At 42.6% G+C, this 17,075-nt stretch overlaps 1 protein-coding gene across 1 annotated transcript in view; it reads left to right on the top strand.

The window, feature by feature from the left end:
- Positions 1-8,335: 8,335 nt before the first annotated feature.
- LOC115080388 overlaps positions 8,336-17,075 on the top strand; it is a 32,672-nt gene continuing 23,932 nt past the window's right edge. The window contains exons 1-4 of the mRNA XM_029584532.1: positions 8,336-8,630; positions 9,036-9,162; positions 10,489-10,602; positions 10,760-10,873. Coding sequence (XP_029440392.1) covers positions 8,607-8,630; positions 9,036-9,162; positions 10,489-10,602; positions 10,760-10,873 — 379 coding nt within the window. The 5' untranslated portion in view covers positions 8,336-8,606. The remainder of the gene's footprint in view (positions 8,631-9,035; positions 9,163-10,488; positions 10,603-10,759; positions 10,874-17,075) is intronic.

The raw sequence follows: 17,075 nt of genomic DNA, 5'->3' as shown, positions 1-17,075 counted from the left end.
AACCCTGGGGTGCATACCATCTGGCCCAGGTGATTTGCTACTCTTTAGCTTGTCAATCTGGCCTACTACATCTTCCAGGTTCACAGTGATTTGGTTCAGTTCATCTGAATCAAAACCCTTGAAAATCATCTCCAGAAGTAGTATCTCCCCAACATCCTCATTCGTAAACACGGAAGCACAAAATTCATTTAGTCTTTCTGCAATGGTCTTTTCTTCCCTAATAGCCCCTTTAACCTCTCGGTCATCTAACAGTCCAACCAACTCCCTCCCAAGTTTCTTGCTTCTGATATATTTTTTAAAGTTTTTATTATGAGTTTTTGCCTCTATGGTCAACTTCATTTCAAATTCTCTTTTAGCTTGCCTTATCAATGTTTTACACTTAACTTGACAATGCTTATGCTTTTTCCTATTTTCTTCAGATGGACCCTTCCAATTTTTGAAGGATTTGTTTGGGCTAAAATAGCCTCTTTCACTTCACCTTTTAACCATGCTGGTAAGTGTTTCGCCTTCCTCCCACCTTTCTTAATGCATGGAATATCTCTGCGCTAAGCTTCTAAGATTGTATTTTTAAACAATGTCCACGCCTGTGGTACACTTTTAATTTTTGCAGCTGCACCTTTCAGTTTTTTTCTATTTTCCTCATTTTATCAGTTTTAGAGTTGTAGAATTACATATTGTCCCCCTTCCAGTCATTAGTTCAAATTTACTCATGTTATGATCGTTATTGCCAAGTGGCCCCACCACCGTTACCTCTCTCACAAAATCCTGCGTTCCATTAAGAATTAAATCTAAAATAGCTCCCTTTCTCGTTGGTTCCTGAACCAATTGTTCCATGAAGCAGTGGTTTATTCCATCCAGGAATTTTATGTTTCTAGCATGTCCTGATGTTACATATCCCCAGTCAATATTGGGGTAAGTGAAATCTCCCATTATTACTGCACTGCCAAACTGGTTAGCTTCCCTGATCTCTCTTAGCATTTCATCATCTGTCTAATCATTTTGGCCAGGTGGACGATAGTATACTCCTATCACTATACTCTTACCCAATACCCATGGGATTTCTACCCATACAGATTCTACTGAGCATTTAGTCTCTTGTATGATCTTTATCCTGTTGGACTCTATACCCTCCCAGACATAAAGTGTTAAATCCTCACCAAGTTGATCCTCCCTATCATTGCGGTATAAATTTGTACCCTAATATAGCACTGTCCCATTGCTTATCCTCCTTCCACCAGGATTCAGATGTCTCTGCTATACATGCTAACTCTCCCATCTTACTTCTTAGACTTCTGGCTTTGGCATACAGACATTTCAAAGTGTGGTTTTTGTTTATATTAACAATCTTCTTTTCAGTTGATAGGGATAATTTGGAATTCTTTAGCTCAGGTGATTCTTTACTTATAGGCATATGGGCTATTTTTGCTTTTATTGGAACTCCTCTGTTGGGATGCCCTAGCTCTCCTGTTTCATTAGTATCCTTCAAAGATACATTCTTCCACCCATCCTGCTGCAGTGGGTCCATGAACAAGTTAACTATGGCCAATAGCTGTATTGGGGTGGTGTTCAGGACAATTGTTACCACCACCATTAAACCTAGTGCTGAGGCTAAGGGTCAGCACCATTTTATCCCGGGCATCATACAGTCAGTATGAATTTTTCTTCTTCCTTAAGTAGTAAAGTTTGCCAAACTGAGATTTAGAATAGAAGTTATTCAATGAAGTCACCACATTAAACTACTTAATAAGAATTGGAAAGAGAAATGTATTCAGTTCATTTATTCTTTCTCATTCAGACTTTTCTGTCGCTTGTAGGTAATTTCATACAGTCACAAGCTGCATTTCAGAAAAACACTTCTCACATTCAGAACAGTTAAATGGTTTCTTTCCTTATGGATCATTTCATAGCGAAACAAGCTGCATTTCTATCAGAAATATTTATCACATTAGAATATTTAAATGGCCTCTACTGGGGAAACTGTCTCCAAATGGATTGTTTTGTGCATGCCTTCACAGGAATGAACTTCATTCATAAGCCAGGGTATGTTGGAAATTATCTAAATTTATCAAATTTACTGCTAATGCCCTTATTAGTTTGATTGTACCAAAAAGAGCTTTCTTCTGGAGTCCATAGGGAACATATCAAGGTTTGCTTAGAAATTCTTCTTAATCAGATCAGTGGCACCCAAAATAATTGGAACTATTTCTGTATCTTTCTGCCATGTTTTCTTGGCTTCTGATTGCATCTGTTGATACTTAAGGATCTTCGCTTTCTCCATACAATCCACAGAATAGTCGCTGTCAGCAATGCCATTCTTGTATTTTTCTCCTTCACCACATTATCCCATTTTCTGGTATCGATCTTCCTGTCAGTTGGAATAGGAATGTCCCAGGTGATTACAACTTCACTATTCTCTTCTATTTTATAAGGGTTGTGTTCCCAGTGTTTTTTTGTTTTGGTACACCAATGTTATGGTGTTTCCAGGTTTTGGATCCTTAATTGAGAATCAACTGGGGTGTCCAGGTTAAGCGGCGTCCAGCTTGGATGCATGCTTATCTTGTGTGTACAAATTGGGCGTACATTTGTGTGTGCTTAAGTTGAGACGCCTAGCCTTGCTGCATCTAGTCTCAGGATGCCTAGCTCTTGGACACCTAAAGTTTGGATGCGTATAAAAAAAAATATATAAAATGGTGCCTATTGCTAAGAAGCCTAAGTGCTTTGCCTTCTGTGCCGCCTGTCATATTCGAGCATCTCAGCCTGGCGTGCCCTCTAACTTGTGCCAGCGCTGTTTAGAGGCGCAGGGAGAATTATCTTCCTCTGATTTTACTAAGCCTGGTTCTTCCCAGCATGATGAGGTTATGGGTAAAGATGTGTCAGGAGAAGCGTCTGATATTGGAACTCCCTTGACTGGTTTTTCAGTAGGGAATGGCAGCTCAGTGGGCACATCACAGGTGCCTCTTGGTTTTACATGGATCTTTCTGCCTTTTCTTGGGCAGAATCTTTTCAAGGATTGCAATCCTTACTTCAGGCACAGTCCTCAGCCCCATCCAATCCTGTCAGGTCAGTCCTTCAGGCAGTGGTCTCTCCCTCTTTTGGTACTATGTTTAAGCTCCGAAGTACTACTTGAGCTGCAGGTGTTCCTGACAGGAATCCAGAGGGCACTGATGATGAGGCAGATCCTAACTCTGGAGGATGGGGAAATTCCCCCGGGATCAGAACCGTATAGGACTATGTTATGGTTCTTTCATAGAGATGAATTGTCAGTCCTTATTTCCCAGACATTGAAAATGCTGGGAATTCCTGGAGCAGATTCCATGTCTGAGCCAAAGAAAAATCCCATTTTGGTGTCTTTGCGTAAAACCTCTTGTTTTTTCCCGGTTATGGAGACCATTCAAGAATTGATTGATCTTGAATGGGACTCCCTGGAGAGAAACTTTAAAGGGGATCAGACCTTGGAAGAACTGTATCCCCTGAATCCAGTGGCGAGAGTGTCTGCATTTTCCAAAAGTGGATTGCACTTGTCTGTGCCGTCTTTAAATGGACGATTATCTCTGTGGAGGGAGGAGTGCCCTTGAAGAATGTGCATGATAGGAGGCCATTCTTAAGCAAGCATGTGAAGCAATGGCAATGACTTTGCAGATAGCTTCCTGTAGTTCCCTGCTGGCTCACTCTTGTTTGCTTCTCTCTCAGGAGGTTGATGACTCTGGAGTTTCTCACATTCAGAACATTTAAATGGTTTCTCTCCTGTATGGATCATTTCATGGCTACGCAAGTTACATTTTTGCCGGAAACATTTATCGCATTCAGAACATTTAAATGGCGCCTCTCCAGAGTGTATCATTTTATGTCTTCTCAGCTCAGATTGCTGACCAAACCTTTTATCACATTCTGAACATTTAAACAATTTCTCTCTCGGTGGTAGTATGTGGGTTGGGGGTACATTGGCCACCCTCCAGTCTTCAATTAAGTAGACATAAATCCTTACAACTTGTATTGAAGGCAGGTAGCACAAGAGTTGCACATTCTGGAAGAGGGTTGTAAAAGCTAAATGATTTGTGAAGTCCTATCAACCCTGGGTTTCTTATATAGACTTGTTCACTTTAACCCCACCCACCTCCTTTCCTTGTTCTTGTATTTGCTCAAATACAAATTCAATACCTTAACATGAAGCAGAACAATTTATAAGACTAAGAGACACCACAATCCACTGAGGCTTGGGCAGCTGCCACCCCTCTCTCTTCTTCAAAATAGAGCCAGCACCTCTTGACATATGTCAAGTCAGCAGTATTGTTTCCATCTCTACTTCCTATGTCACCACTACTCTTCCTTGTTCTGATACTTACCCTTCCCAATCGTATTCCTCACAGCAAACCATTATAAGCAGCAAACCCACTCTCTACATTTTCACCTCCTCAACCAACCCATCTTCTGCCCTGTCTACTGCTCTTGAGCTTCAAAATATTCTGTCATCCAGCCTTTACCTCTCCCTGAGCATCTTATGCTCATCCCTGTCGTATCTCTGCTTCTTTCTATACTCTTCTCCTCCTCCTTTCAGATGGAGACATGAATCCCAATCTTGGTCCTCCAAAAATGCTGTCACCCCCAACTGTGTTCTTCAATCTATTGCTCCTCCAACCTTATTCCTATCCCTCTCTTTCCTCCCTCGACTCTCCCTTTCTCATGTTACATGTGGAAGACCTGCTATATTTCCAGCAAGTTTGTCTATCTCATTTCTTCCATATTTTTGCATTGACCATGTCTTCTCTGCTTTTCTTGCTACTCTCTATCATGACAGTTCATTTCTCCCATACACCATGCTCAGTAGCTGTGACAGCAATGTCAGGTTGCTACTCTCCTCCTCATGTTGGGTTCAATCCCTTCCTCACCTCAAACCCATTCCTTTTCTTTGAGGCCCACACAACCTGTTTTTTTCATCCTGCTTTCAGTCCACATAGTTGTCATTTGTCGTACCTTTGATACGTCCCCATTCTCTTTCCTTGCCGACTTTGATTCCTGGTTTTCTTCAGTCTTGAACCAGCTTCCTCTTCCCTTATTCTTGGGGATTTTAACTTCCATGTTGATAACCCATCTGAATCCTTTGCCTCAAAGCTCCTTACATAACCTCCTAATTTGACCTCCAACTATGCTCTATTGTTCCCACTGCCTTCTCCTAGTCTTTTCTCCCAACTGCTCTCACTCAGGCTTCTCCACTGCTGTTCTTCCCCTCTCTGATCATCATCTGATAACATTCACACTTAATTATCCTCGTTCAGTCGCTCCCAAACCTTTAGGGTTATCCAAGCTATAGACCTTTGTGTCCTCTTTGTTAATTTCTCATCTCCCCTCTCCCAGAGTACCCTGGGGAGGAAGCGACTGTTGTGGTATATTTGGGTACCATTGCACAGGAAGATGCAGTTCTAGAAACGAAATTTCAGTTTTTAGGTATGAAATTGAAATCCAGATGTCCAAGGTTGCACTGTCAGTGCCCCAGAGGCAGGCTGAGATCTCGTGTCTTAATGCATGGATGAGATTTTATTTATTTATTTTATTTGGTGCTTTTTTATACCGGCATTCATGATAGTATCATATCATGTCGGTTTACAGGAAACTGGCGCACAATAACCTTAAACATGAATTTAGTAAAGAGATGAATGTGTAGGGAAGATAGGTTTGATAGGAACTGGGGAACATTCTGGGGAAGGTGGAGCCTAGTCCGATGGGATGAGCGCCAAATTAACCAAGGTAGAACCCAGTTCAAATGCTAACATTTAAAAAGGAGATAGAACAGCTTTTAAACTAGACCATGAGGGAAAGCTGATAGTTGCTCAGAATCACATGGTTCAGAGGGTAGTACCTTCCAAGAATACTTGAAAAACAGGAAAGTTGAAATATCCAAGTAGAGAGGTTGTAGTTAAGGCTAGATGTAAATAAAGAGCACAAGGATATGAATGACTCTACCCTGCTTGTACTATCTGGTAATAAGCAGGTTGTGAATACAAGTAGAAATACAAGAAGTCTGAATAGTAAGATTGGAGAGTCAGAATGTATGACATTATACAAGGATACAGACATAATAGGCATCTAAAAACTGTGGTAGAAGGAGGATAGCCAATGGGACACTGTGATACCATAGTATAATTTCTATTGTCATAGGGCAGAAAATGTGCGCACAGAAAAACAAGTTTATGCATAGAAAACACAGTTTTTGCGCATTAAATCCTGACTACAAGTTGCAGCATTGGAATTCCAACGTTTACCCATACAGTAACATTAGCCCTGGAAACTTTATTCCACCTTGGACGGAGTTATACTTCCAGTGCTAATAAAACACGAGGTAAGCCTGCACACTTTTCTGCATTGGCGAGTAATAGCTAACACCTTTATTAACACGGCATTTGCATAAGATGGCACTAACTTAAACGCACATTGTTTTAATGCACATTATGTGTGCACTCAACTCCTTGCTACATCAGTAGTAAAGTTTGCAGACAAAAAATGTGCACACAAGGGGAGGTTAAACTGTGCGCTTTCTGCTGAGCACAAGTTATTGCATCAGCCCCTGGGGCAGGATCTTTGTCAGTTGTGGTGCAGACATTGCAGTAAGGAAGATGCCTGGGATATCCGCCTTCCTTCCTGCCTCCCCACCTTCCCAGAGAACAAGGAGGGTCTGGGAGCAGTGACCTCTCCCCCGGAAGTTCACTGTGTTTAACATGAAGCCTGCAGCGAACAAAGGCCTCAGCAAGGGATCAGAACCTTTGTAAAGGTGGAGGAACCGAGGGTCTGGGAGGGAGATCTGCCAAGGGAAAGCGATTTTTAAGAGGGAAAATTTCAGCAGACAGAACACTTCCCATCCCTGCCTGTTCTGGAGCGGACAGCCTGGCTTTAAATGTTGCTGTGCATTCTGTACTCAAGCACTGACCGGACACAGGAAATCTCTTAGTGCAGGCAGCGCCTCCTCTCCAGCAGCACTTCCTGGTTAGATAGAGAGAGGCACGGTGGCCAGCCTCTCAACAGGGAGCTGAGCTGTGTCTCCCGCCTCTATCTCCTTTTCCGTGCTGGGATTGGATGGTATGGGGAGAAGAGGCAGGCTCAAATCTGGTATGGGGAGAAGAGGCAGGCTCAAATTGGATGGTATGGGGAGAAGAGGCAGGTGTTAAGAAACATCTCAAAACATGGCTTTTCAGACAAGCCTTCCCGGAGTCTCAAGAACACTCGGACACTGGTCAAAGGACATAACAGGACATCAGGGAGACACATTATCGTCCTCAACCACCTTAGCATGTCCCTTAGCATGATTTAATGCCACTCATCCCCTCCCTCCTCCTCCTCTTCCTTCACTCCATCTTTAGACGCCTTTATTTTATGTAACGCCTATTACCACTGTTTTGCTGTTCTATCTATATTTGTTATTCGTTTTTGACGACATGTTTTATTCATTGTGTTATTTGTTTTCTGACGACCTGTTTCAATGTAACGCCATAGCCACGATTGTTCTGTTACAATGGAAACCGATATGATTTGATATTTTTTTCAAGAATGTCGGTATATAAAAATTCTAAATAAATAAAATAAATAAATAAATCCAAGTGGCTTCACAGATGTCTACAGCAAAGCCCCTGTGGGTCCTGGCCCTCCCTTTTGTGAATGCTGCAGAAGTGACCAAGGGATGGGAGACAAAGGCAGAGACAGGCCGATGGAAAGAGGTGCATTCAGACCAATGCACAGCTTTGCTGGCATTTGAATGCTCATTTTCTGCCGATGCAGCAAGAAGTTTTAGGATCACAAAATTACTGTTCTAAAATGGGAGTGCTGCTTGGTACCCTCGCATGGAAATCCCATGCAAATGAGGGCATTAAATAAACTGTACGCCACGATGCAGAGAGGTGCACTGGCCAAATACATACTTTCTTAGCACAGACCCATAGTTTTATTTTCCATTGTGCCTCCCATTCTATCAAGGCTCACAGTTCTCTTGCTTTCCACTTTAGGCGCTACCAGGCCCCCATCGCCATTTGTCTATGCAGATAGAAAACCACTTTTGATATCCTATGGAGTCTCTGCTTCCAAATGAAGCCTGGAAATCGTTGCCGGAGAATGTGGTTAGGGCAGTTAGTGTAGCTGGGTTTAAAAAACGTTTGGATAAGTTTCTCGAGAAAAAGTCTATAAACTGTTCAGGTTGACTTAGGGAGCCTTATATCCGAGAAAAGGAAATGGGAAGTCCACTGATGCAAGCGGACTAAATTCCATCCGCTCTCTCTATGGATCCACCTTAAGGAGGCCTTCGCACCTCCCCTCAGCCTGACCTCGCTGCTTTCTCTTCCGAGTGAGGAGGGGAAGAATTTCTTTTACCGGGAGCTTTTCTAGGCTTCAAGCAGTCTGCGGGACTGCAAAGTGTAGGGAAGACTCAGAATAAACTTTCTGCCTCCCCAGGACCGGAAATCCCTGCAAGCCCCAGATCTGCAGAGGGGGAGAGGAGGGGCTTTATCTGAGCCCCTCATGAATCAGCCCTACTCCCTCCTCTCCCAGTCGTCTTTCTCAGCGTCTAAGCAGGAACAGCCCAAATCCCTCCCAGCAACTGCAGAATTCATAGGGAAAACAGGAGGGAAATGTGTGCCCTGGTGTCTGATCCGGTAAGAAATTCTTCTCTGCCCTCTTGAACGTATTCTCCCTGACATGCATGCACACACTCTCTACCCTTCCCAGTCCGATCCCAGCACTCTCCACGTTCCTGCCTTCAGACACCAACCGTCCAGCCTTATTGCTTTTCTTTAATCAACGTCTGATGTTGCCTCCTCCTTCATCCACCTCACACAGTGTAAAGTTTCTTCCTTCCAGCTGCTGATTCAGCACTCGGAGATGACCAGTTTTTCTCTGGGGACCAGGAAATCTCCGTAAAATACTGGAGATTTAAGAGAACGTTCTGATCTACTGGGGAGCTGATCTCACTGACAGAGGCCATAGAACAAATTTATTGCACGCACATTATAATGAAGCTGCAGGGAGAGGGGCTGAGGGTGTCCTGTTTGCTGTTCCAGGCATCGGTCACGTTCAGGGACGTCGCTGCTTATTTCTGGGAAGTGGAGTGGGACATTCTGGGAGAATGGCAGAAGGAGCTGTACAAGAAGGTCATCAAGGAGATTCACGGCGTCCTCATGTCACGGGGTAAATTATATGTTATACAGTAGAGTTATGTAGTAGAGAGCTATCATATCCGGCCCTTACACAGAAATGTGATTCTCAGGTGGGAATCAGAGGTAAATACTCCCGCCTGTTTCCCTGTGCCAGATTTTGTTGTAGAGAAAAGAGAGACAGACTCCAGCTGATCTTCTATCAAGCCCCTACTTTAATATATAAAAGGTTTATCTTACAGCAGAGAGAAGCATTGTATGCCGGACCTGCAGCAGTGGTGTTTCTCACTTGGAGAGTTACAGCATCTCCTGTTGATCCTAGGATTATACCAGGAACCAGGCCCTAAAATATAGGTGGCTCATGGAATCTGGCACATGGCATTTTTCTAGCACAAATAAAATAGAAAATGCAGATCTCTATCACAGTAGCGTCTCAAAATTACGTATTTATACCTGCCAACCGATACCCAAACAATGTCTAAGATAATAAACATTTTGCTATTGGACCATCACATTAAGCACTCCCGGTCACAGACTGTCATTGCTTTTCATATAATCATGCGTCCAGTTATTTCATTATTTTTTTATTTTTATGTAAATAAAATTGTTAGCCAACTTATCTTGTTAAATGATGTCATTGGTATCTATCAGGGTATAATTTCAGATCAGCGAGTATCATTTAAGCAACGTGATATGGTTTACAGTATATATCCAGAATTGTTCTCTGAAATTTAACTTGACATCAGATTGTCATTCTCGCTCTATAGGAACCTTTTAGGATTATAATAGAACAAGCAGCACTAAAAGTTGGTTAACAATTTTATTTGCATACAAATAAAAAAAAATAATGAAACAGGACCTGTGTTCATATGAAAAGCAATGAAGGCCTGTATCTGGGAGTACATACTAGAGTGTTTAATATATAATCTCTCCAGGCAGTAACCTGATGTCATAGGTCACATACCCACTTTGTCCCTCTCACTGGCCTCTATAGAGTTTGTCCTTATATCCCAGGACCTGGTTTTTCCTTCTCAAATGCTCCTGATATGAAGCTGGGCACCCCTTCTCCAGGAGGACACAGGCTGGCAGAGAGCACTGGCACCTGCAATGCCTCCAGCTAGGAGGGTCAGGAATAGGAATGACTGCACCAGAAACCCTCCAAGGTTTAACCTTAATCAAGTGCTAGCCTGCAAGTGTCTCTTCTCACCAAGTTTTGTCACACAAATACACACCCAAAGATATTCATATGCACACAAACGCATACATAAACACATAGCTCCATCAGAACAGGAAACAGATGAAATCCCCAGAGGTTCTCCAGGTACATATTTAAAATGTAATTTTGCTATTTTATTGGCAGGTTATTCAATTCTTAATCCTGATGTTGTATTCAAGATTAAGAAGGAAGATGAGAAATATTTCCCTCAGCACTGGGAGCTGGAGGGGAAAGAAACCATGAAGGACCCCAGCATCAGTAAGTAAATGTTCTGGATTTAAAGGGCTCTGCATTTTCAGATCCCAGGAGATGGGGCATTAACATCAAACATTTGGAGACTTCCAATCCATTTCCTAATATAATATTAGCAGCTCCTGGGTGACTCCTCCTAGACTCGTTTGTTTTCTCATCCCAGGCCTTCCGATTGTAACATCTGTGTTCTCACTGAGCCTTAAACAAGAGGAAGATCTGCCCTTCCTGGATCCTCCTGAATCAGAGACGCCTGAAGGGATTCACCCTCCTGTGACAGGCAAGTATAGGTATCCTCCTGGATATCTTTACTAAGGTCAGGTGGTGCCATGTTGTATTTTGGTGCTGGTAAGAAACTGTAAACCCCTCTCTTCCTTCCAGTATCTTTCATTACTTTTGATAGGGTAAATTGCCTGGTGAGGTGGGGTTGACACCTGCTGGAGTTGTGGATCAGAGAAAGGGAGGAGGGAATCAGGCCAGACAGGCCCTTCATCCTGCTCAGTCACAGGGTTAAGGCCTCTGTTGTTGCAGAGGGTGGAGGGGTCTCTGCATTGATGGAGGGAAGGAGAGTGCAACCACTGAGGGCAGTGTGGCTGTATTTAGCCATGGAGGCTTAGCAGAAAAGGTTCACTACTCCTCACCTCGGTGTAGTTAAGTTTGTGCATTGTGTTTGGTTAATGTGAATCACGGTATAGTACTGTGACTCATTTTAATATTAATGAGCTGCTTTGCATGATTTTGCATGCAGCACAGCTCATTAACATATTTGTTAAGGTTCATCCACTTTAAGTCTACATTAAAATTAACGAGGACTATTAACAGGGAGGTGAGGATGAGATGCACAGAACCAGCTAGAGATGATCTGAAATTGTTCTTTTCTCTCTGTTCTTGTGCTATTGTCCACCTGTACCCAGAGCCCCTGGCTTCCTGCAGCAGATTTTTCAAAATTCTCTGGCAAATTTGTATAATTTTGCATAAAGTTTCACACCTGCAGCTATGCAAAGTCAATTTTTGTATTGAAAATCATTTGTTTAAAAACAAACAGTATTTGAACTACATATAAATTAAAAAAAATGTACCAAGTATAAAATCAGCACTTTATCAAGTTAGCACATATAAGTTACAAATGTATAACTATGAATTGTCACTTTTATTTTGAATTGGAAAAAGTGCATCCACCCTTTTTATATTTTCTTGTACTTCTATATGGTAAAAAGCATGTGCACATCAGCAGTTTATCGTGCTATTGTTTACATGTGCACATATATTGGACACACGGTAAAAGAAACAAGAAAGGGCTGGCAGTGCCAGTCATCCAGGCTTCCCTGAGTTGAAATTAATGTCCTCTCTGCCAGCTGAGGGACACCCACAGTTGCAAACTTCAAAAAATACATCCAGGTCTTTGCAAATAGTGTATGATTGGCCATGTATGCAGGAGCAAGAACCTATAGGATGAATTTTCCAGAGTTGCGCATGTAGAAAGCAGCACATATGCATATAAACAGTATATATTTATGCATGCGCTGTTCTAAAAACCTCATAATGCACACATAAGTAAGGCTCCGAGAGTAACTTTGCATGTGTAAAAAAGGGGGGGGGCCAACACTTACACATGCAAGTTGCTATTTTATAAGCAATATACGCATGCAGATTTGGCAGCTTACTCGTGTATATTTACTCCGTAGTTAGTGATCATAAATTTTTTAAAGTGAAATAATGACTAGGTAGGGGGGGTCTAGGTGAAATGGAGGGGAGTTGAGGCTGTAGAGCCAGGAGGGTCTTGATGACCTGCAGATGGACTGGGCAAACTGGTAGACTAATTGGTAAATCTCTATGCATATATTTGCCAGAAAGATGCTTGGCTGTGTAGGGGGAGGAATGGTCACCAGAAAAAGGGAGGTGATGCTGCCCCTGTATAGGTCCCTGGTGAGACCTCACTGGGATACTGAGTACAGTTCTGGAGACCCCACCTTCAGAAGGATAGAAAAAGGATGGAGTCGCTCCAGAGGGAGGCTGCTAACATGGTCAGTGGTCTTCATCCTAAAGCACATGGGGAGAGAGTTAAAGATCTAAACATGATGCACCCTGGAGGAGAGGGGAGATAGGATAGAGACATTCAGATATCTCAGAGGTTTCCATGCACAGGAGCTGAGCCTCTATCAATGGAAAGGAGGCTGCTAACATGGTCAGTGGTCTTCATCCTAAAGCACATGGGGAGAGAGTTAAAGATCTAAACATGATACACCCTGGAGGAGAGGGGAGATAGGATAGAGACATTCAGATATCTCAGAGGTTTCCATGCACAGGAGCTGAGCCTCTATCAATGGAAAGGAGGCTGCTAACATGGTCATTGGTCTTCATCCTAAAGCACATGGGGATAGAGTTAAAGATCTAAACATGATGCACCCTGGAGGAGAGGGGAGATAGGATAGAGACATTCAGATATCTCAAAGGTTTCCAAGCATTGGAAGTGAACCTTTTTCAATGGAAATGAGGCTCCAGAATGAGGGATGAAGGTTAAAGGGGGAACATAAGAACTTAAGAAAATGCCATGCTGGGTCAGACCAAGGGTCCATCAAGCCCAGCATCCTGTTTCCAACAGTGGCCAATCCAGGCCATAAGAACCTGGCAAGTACCCAAAAACTAAGTCTATTCCATGTTACCATTGCTAATGGCAGTGGCTATTCTCTAAGTGAACTTAATAGCAGGTAATGGACTTCTCCTCCAAGAACTTATCCAATCCTTTTTTAAACACAGCTACACTAACTGCTCTAACCACATCCTCTGGCAACAAATTCCAGAGTTTAATTGTGCGTTGAGTAAAAAAGAACTTTCTCCGATTAGCTTTAAATGTGCCCCATGCTAACTTCATGGAGTGCCCCCTAGTCTTTCTACTATCCGAAAGAGTAAATAACCGATTCACATCTACTCGTTCAAGACCTCTCATGATTTTAAACACCTCTATCATATCCCCCATCAGTCATCTCTTCTCCAAGCTGAAAAGTCCTAACCTCTTTAGTCTTTCCTCATAGGGGAGCTGTTCCATCCCCTTTATCATTTTGGTTGCTCTTCTCTGTACCTTCTCCATCGCAATTATATCTTTTTTGAGATGCGGCGACCAGAATTGTACACAGTATTCAAGGTGCGGTCTCACCATGGAGCGATACAGAGGCATTACGACATTTTCCGTTTTATTCACCATTCCCTTTCTAATAATTCCCAACATTCTGTTTGCTTTTTTGACTGCTGCAGCACACTGAACCGATGATTTCAATGTGTTATCCACTATGACGCCTAGATCTCTTTCTTCCATGCTGACTTTGTTCTATTAAACCATGTCTTTCTATATGTTCTGTGATTTTGATGTTTAGAACACTTTCCACTATTTTTCCTGGCACTGAAGTCAGGCTAACCGGTCTGTAGTTTCCCGGATCGCCCCTGGAGCCCTTTTTAAATATTGGGGTTACATTTGCTATCCTCCAGTCTTCAGGTACAATGGATGATTTTAATGATGTTACAAATTTTTACTAATAGGTCTGAAATTTCATTTTTTAGTTCCTTCAGAACTCTGGGGTGTATACCATCCGGTCCGGGTGATTTACTACTCTTCAGTTTGTCAATCAGGCCTACCACATCTTCTAGGTTCACCGTGATTTGATTCAGTCCATCTGAATCATTACCCATGAAAACCTTCTCCATTACGGGTACCTCCCCAACATCCTCTTCAGTAAACACCGAAGCAAAGAAATCATTTCATCTTTCTGCGGTGGCCTTATCTTTAAGTGCCCCTTTAACCCCTCGATCATCTAATGGTCCAACTGACTCCCTCACAGGCTTTCTGCTTCGGATATATTTAAAAAAGTTTTTACTGTGAGTTTTTGCCTCTACAGCCAACTTCTTTTCAAATTCTCTCTTAGCCTGTCTTATCAATGTCTTACTCGGGAGTAATCTTAGGAAATATTAATTTACAGAGAGGGTGGTAGATGTGTGGCAAGGCCTCCCAGTGGAAGTGGATCGAAAAAGGTAACCAGTCTCATATTTAGCAAATTATATTTAGCAAATTAAAAAGTTGGATGGGGGAGTCACTTCAGATCCTAGAGAGGTGGAAAATGCTTTTGTTCACTACTTCACTGACCTTTACCAAGACTCAACTGCACCCATAGAAGATTTTCTTCATAGCCTTAACCTGCTCCATTTAAGAGAGAACCGAGTGGAGCTGTTGTCAGCCCCTATATCGATGATGGAAATCCAGTCAGTGGTTAAGGCGCTCCCCAGTGATAAGTGTCCTGGCCGTGATGGCGGTGATATTGATTTTTTTTTAAAGACATATACCCTGGAGATTGCTCTGTTCAACATTTTAATGCTGTAGGATTGGGGAATGGGTCACTGGGGGAGATGGCCGATGCTATAAGTACCATGATTCATAAACAGGGGAAGGAGACAGATTGTGGGACCTACCGGCCAATATAGCTTCTAAATTAGGATATCAAAACACTGGCCAAAATAATGCAGATGCAGTTGGAGCTGGTGCTCCTTCCACTGGTTTTGTTAAGGGAAGGGTGCCCACCTCTAACGCCAGGCGATTGTTTTTAATATCATCTCCATGGCTTATAGAAAAGGCATCTCGGGCGTAAATTCTCTCTCTCTAGATGCAGAAAAGGCTGTCGTGGGCCTTTTTATTCAAAATCCTGACCCGCGTAGGTATCCCTGAAAAATTAATTGCGTGGATATCTGCTGTGCATGAAAGGCCTAGGGCACGGATTTTAATGAAGGGGGTATTATCTCGTTTTATTCCCATAACCCGTGGAACTAGGCAGGGATGTCCGCTCTCTTCCCTGCTATATGACTTGACCATCGAACCGCTAGCGGCGGCAGTGCTACAACACCCACGCATCAGTGGGATGAGAATGGGGGAGGGGCAGGAACATAAAATATCCTTATTTGCCAATGACTGTTTGATTTATATGACCACTCTGCAAATATCGGGTCAAGTACTCCTCAATTTGTTAGTCTGGGAGCTAAAGTGACCCCGCCAGGTTGTCTTTCAGTTTTCCAGCAAGTGTGGGAGGGTTTTAAATATTTGGGAATTTATGTTCCTGGATCATTTAAGGATTTGTATACTAAAACCTATGCTAGGTTAATCCGCAGAATTAAGTAGGTTATGCTTGATTGGGATCACTTGACTGTTTCCTGGGCAGGAAGAATTAACTTGTTAAAAATTTTATTTATTTATTTATTTATTTATTTAATACTTTTTTATACCGACCTTCATAGTAATAACCATATCGGATCATAAAAATGAACATTTTGCTGAAACTGCTGGACTGTTTTCAGCACGTTCCCTGCCTTGTTCGGTTCATGTCTTTACTGATCTGCACAGCTCTGTGATTAAATTAATATGGTGGCGGTGTCCAGCTAGAATTAGACTTTGCCAGTCGTGGATGGCCAAATGTGTCGGGGGGGGGGGATGGCACTGCTTAACCTCCGTGTTTATTACTGGGCTGCATGACTGGCATGTTTGAAAGTGGACTCTTGGGTGGCCTTGGAACGTGAACAGGCAGACACGGTCAGACTAGCAGCTCTGTTCTTGCTTCCAGAATCGGCGCATAGCTGTAGGGTCTGCAGAGCTAGCCCGTTGCAAATATGGAAACAAGTTAACAAGTTTGTGGGCAAGGACCATCTGAATTCACTTCCTGTTGACCCAATTCACGTCAGTCCTAAAATATCCGGATGTACTTTTGTGGCTACACTGCAGGAATGGCGAGACAGGGTTTGTTTTTTTTAATGTAGACCAGTTGTGGGATGATACTGATTTCCTGGAGTTTAACGTGGTGTTTTCATCTGAGACAAGCCTTGGAAAGCCAATTGGACCTGGCACAGCCTATTTGACCTTGAAATGGTGGTGGTTCTGTATGGTGATACAGCAATTTTGGTCTCAGATCATGCAAGGAATTGTTGCTATTATTGTTAATGCTGTACATGTTCGGACACTACTGGGTCTTCTGGGAACGTGAGATGGGTTCTTGGTACCAGTGAAATTCAGAAACTGGTTGGGCAGCTTCTTTTAGCAGCGCGTTTCACTTTTGTGACTTTCTGGAAATCCACTCGCAGCCTGGCTTCCTGGAAGGCTCAAGTTTGAGACATTGCAGACCTTTAAAAATTTAAAACGTTTTGCTACATCTTGAAGATATATTTTGCCATAGCTTGTTTATGCCTTTTCTATATAGTATCCATGTACACTTTATGTAACTTTCATATGCTCAATGTCTGCTTTTTTGCTAATTCCCATAAACTATACACTTGATTTGTATTGGCTCTGTGTGCGCTATGTATGCCGAAAAACTTATTAAATAAAGAGTTATAAAGAAAAAGTAAACAATGACGGGTTTCTGTTGATGATCAGCACAGCAGCGCCCCTCTTCTTTTTATCTCTGCAGTGGTGGCAGTGCCTATTAAAACAGCATTATTCTGAGTTCAGTTGA

This window comes from Rhinatrema bivittatum, chromosome 19 (assembly GCF_901001135.1).
Source record: "Rhinatrema bivittatum chromosome 19, aRhiBiv1.1, whole genome shotgun sequence".
Lineage (NCBI taxonomy): Eukaryota > Metazoa > Chordata > Amphibia > Gymnophiona > Rhinatrematidae > Rhinatrema > Rhinatrema bivittatum.
Note: the sequence above shows the minus strand (reverse complement) of the source record. Positions and strands in the feature narration are given on the sequence as shown.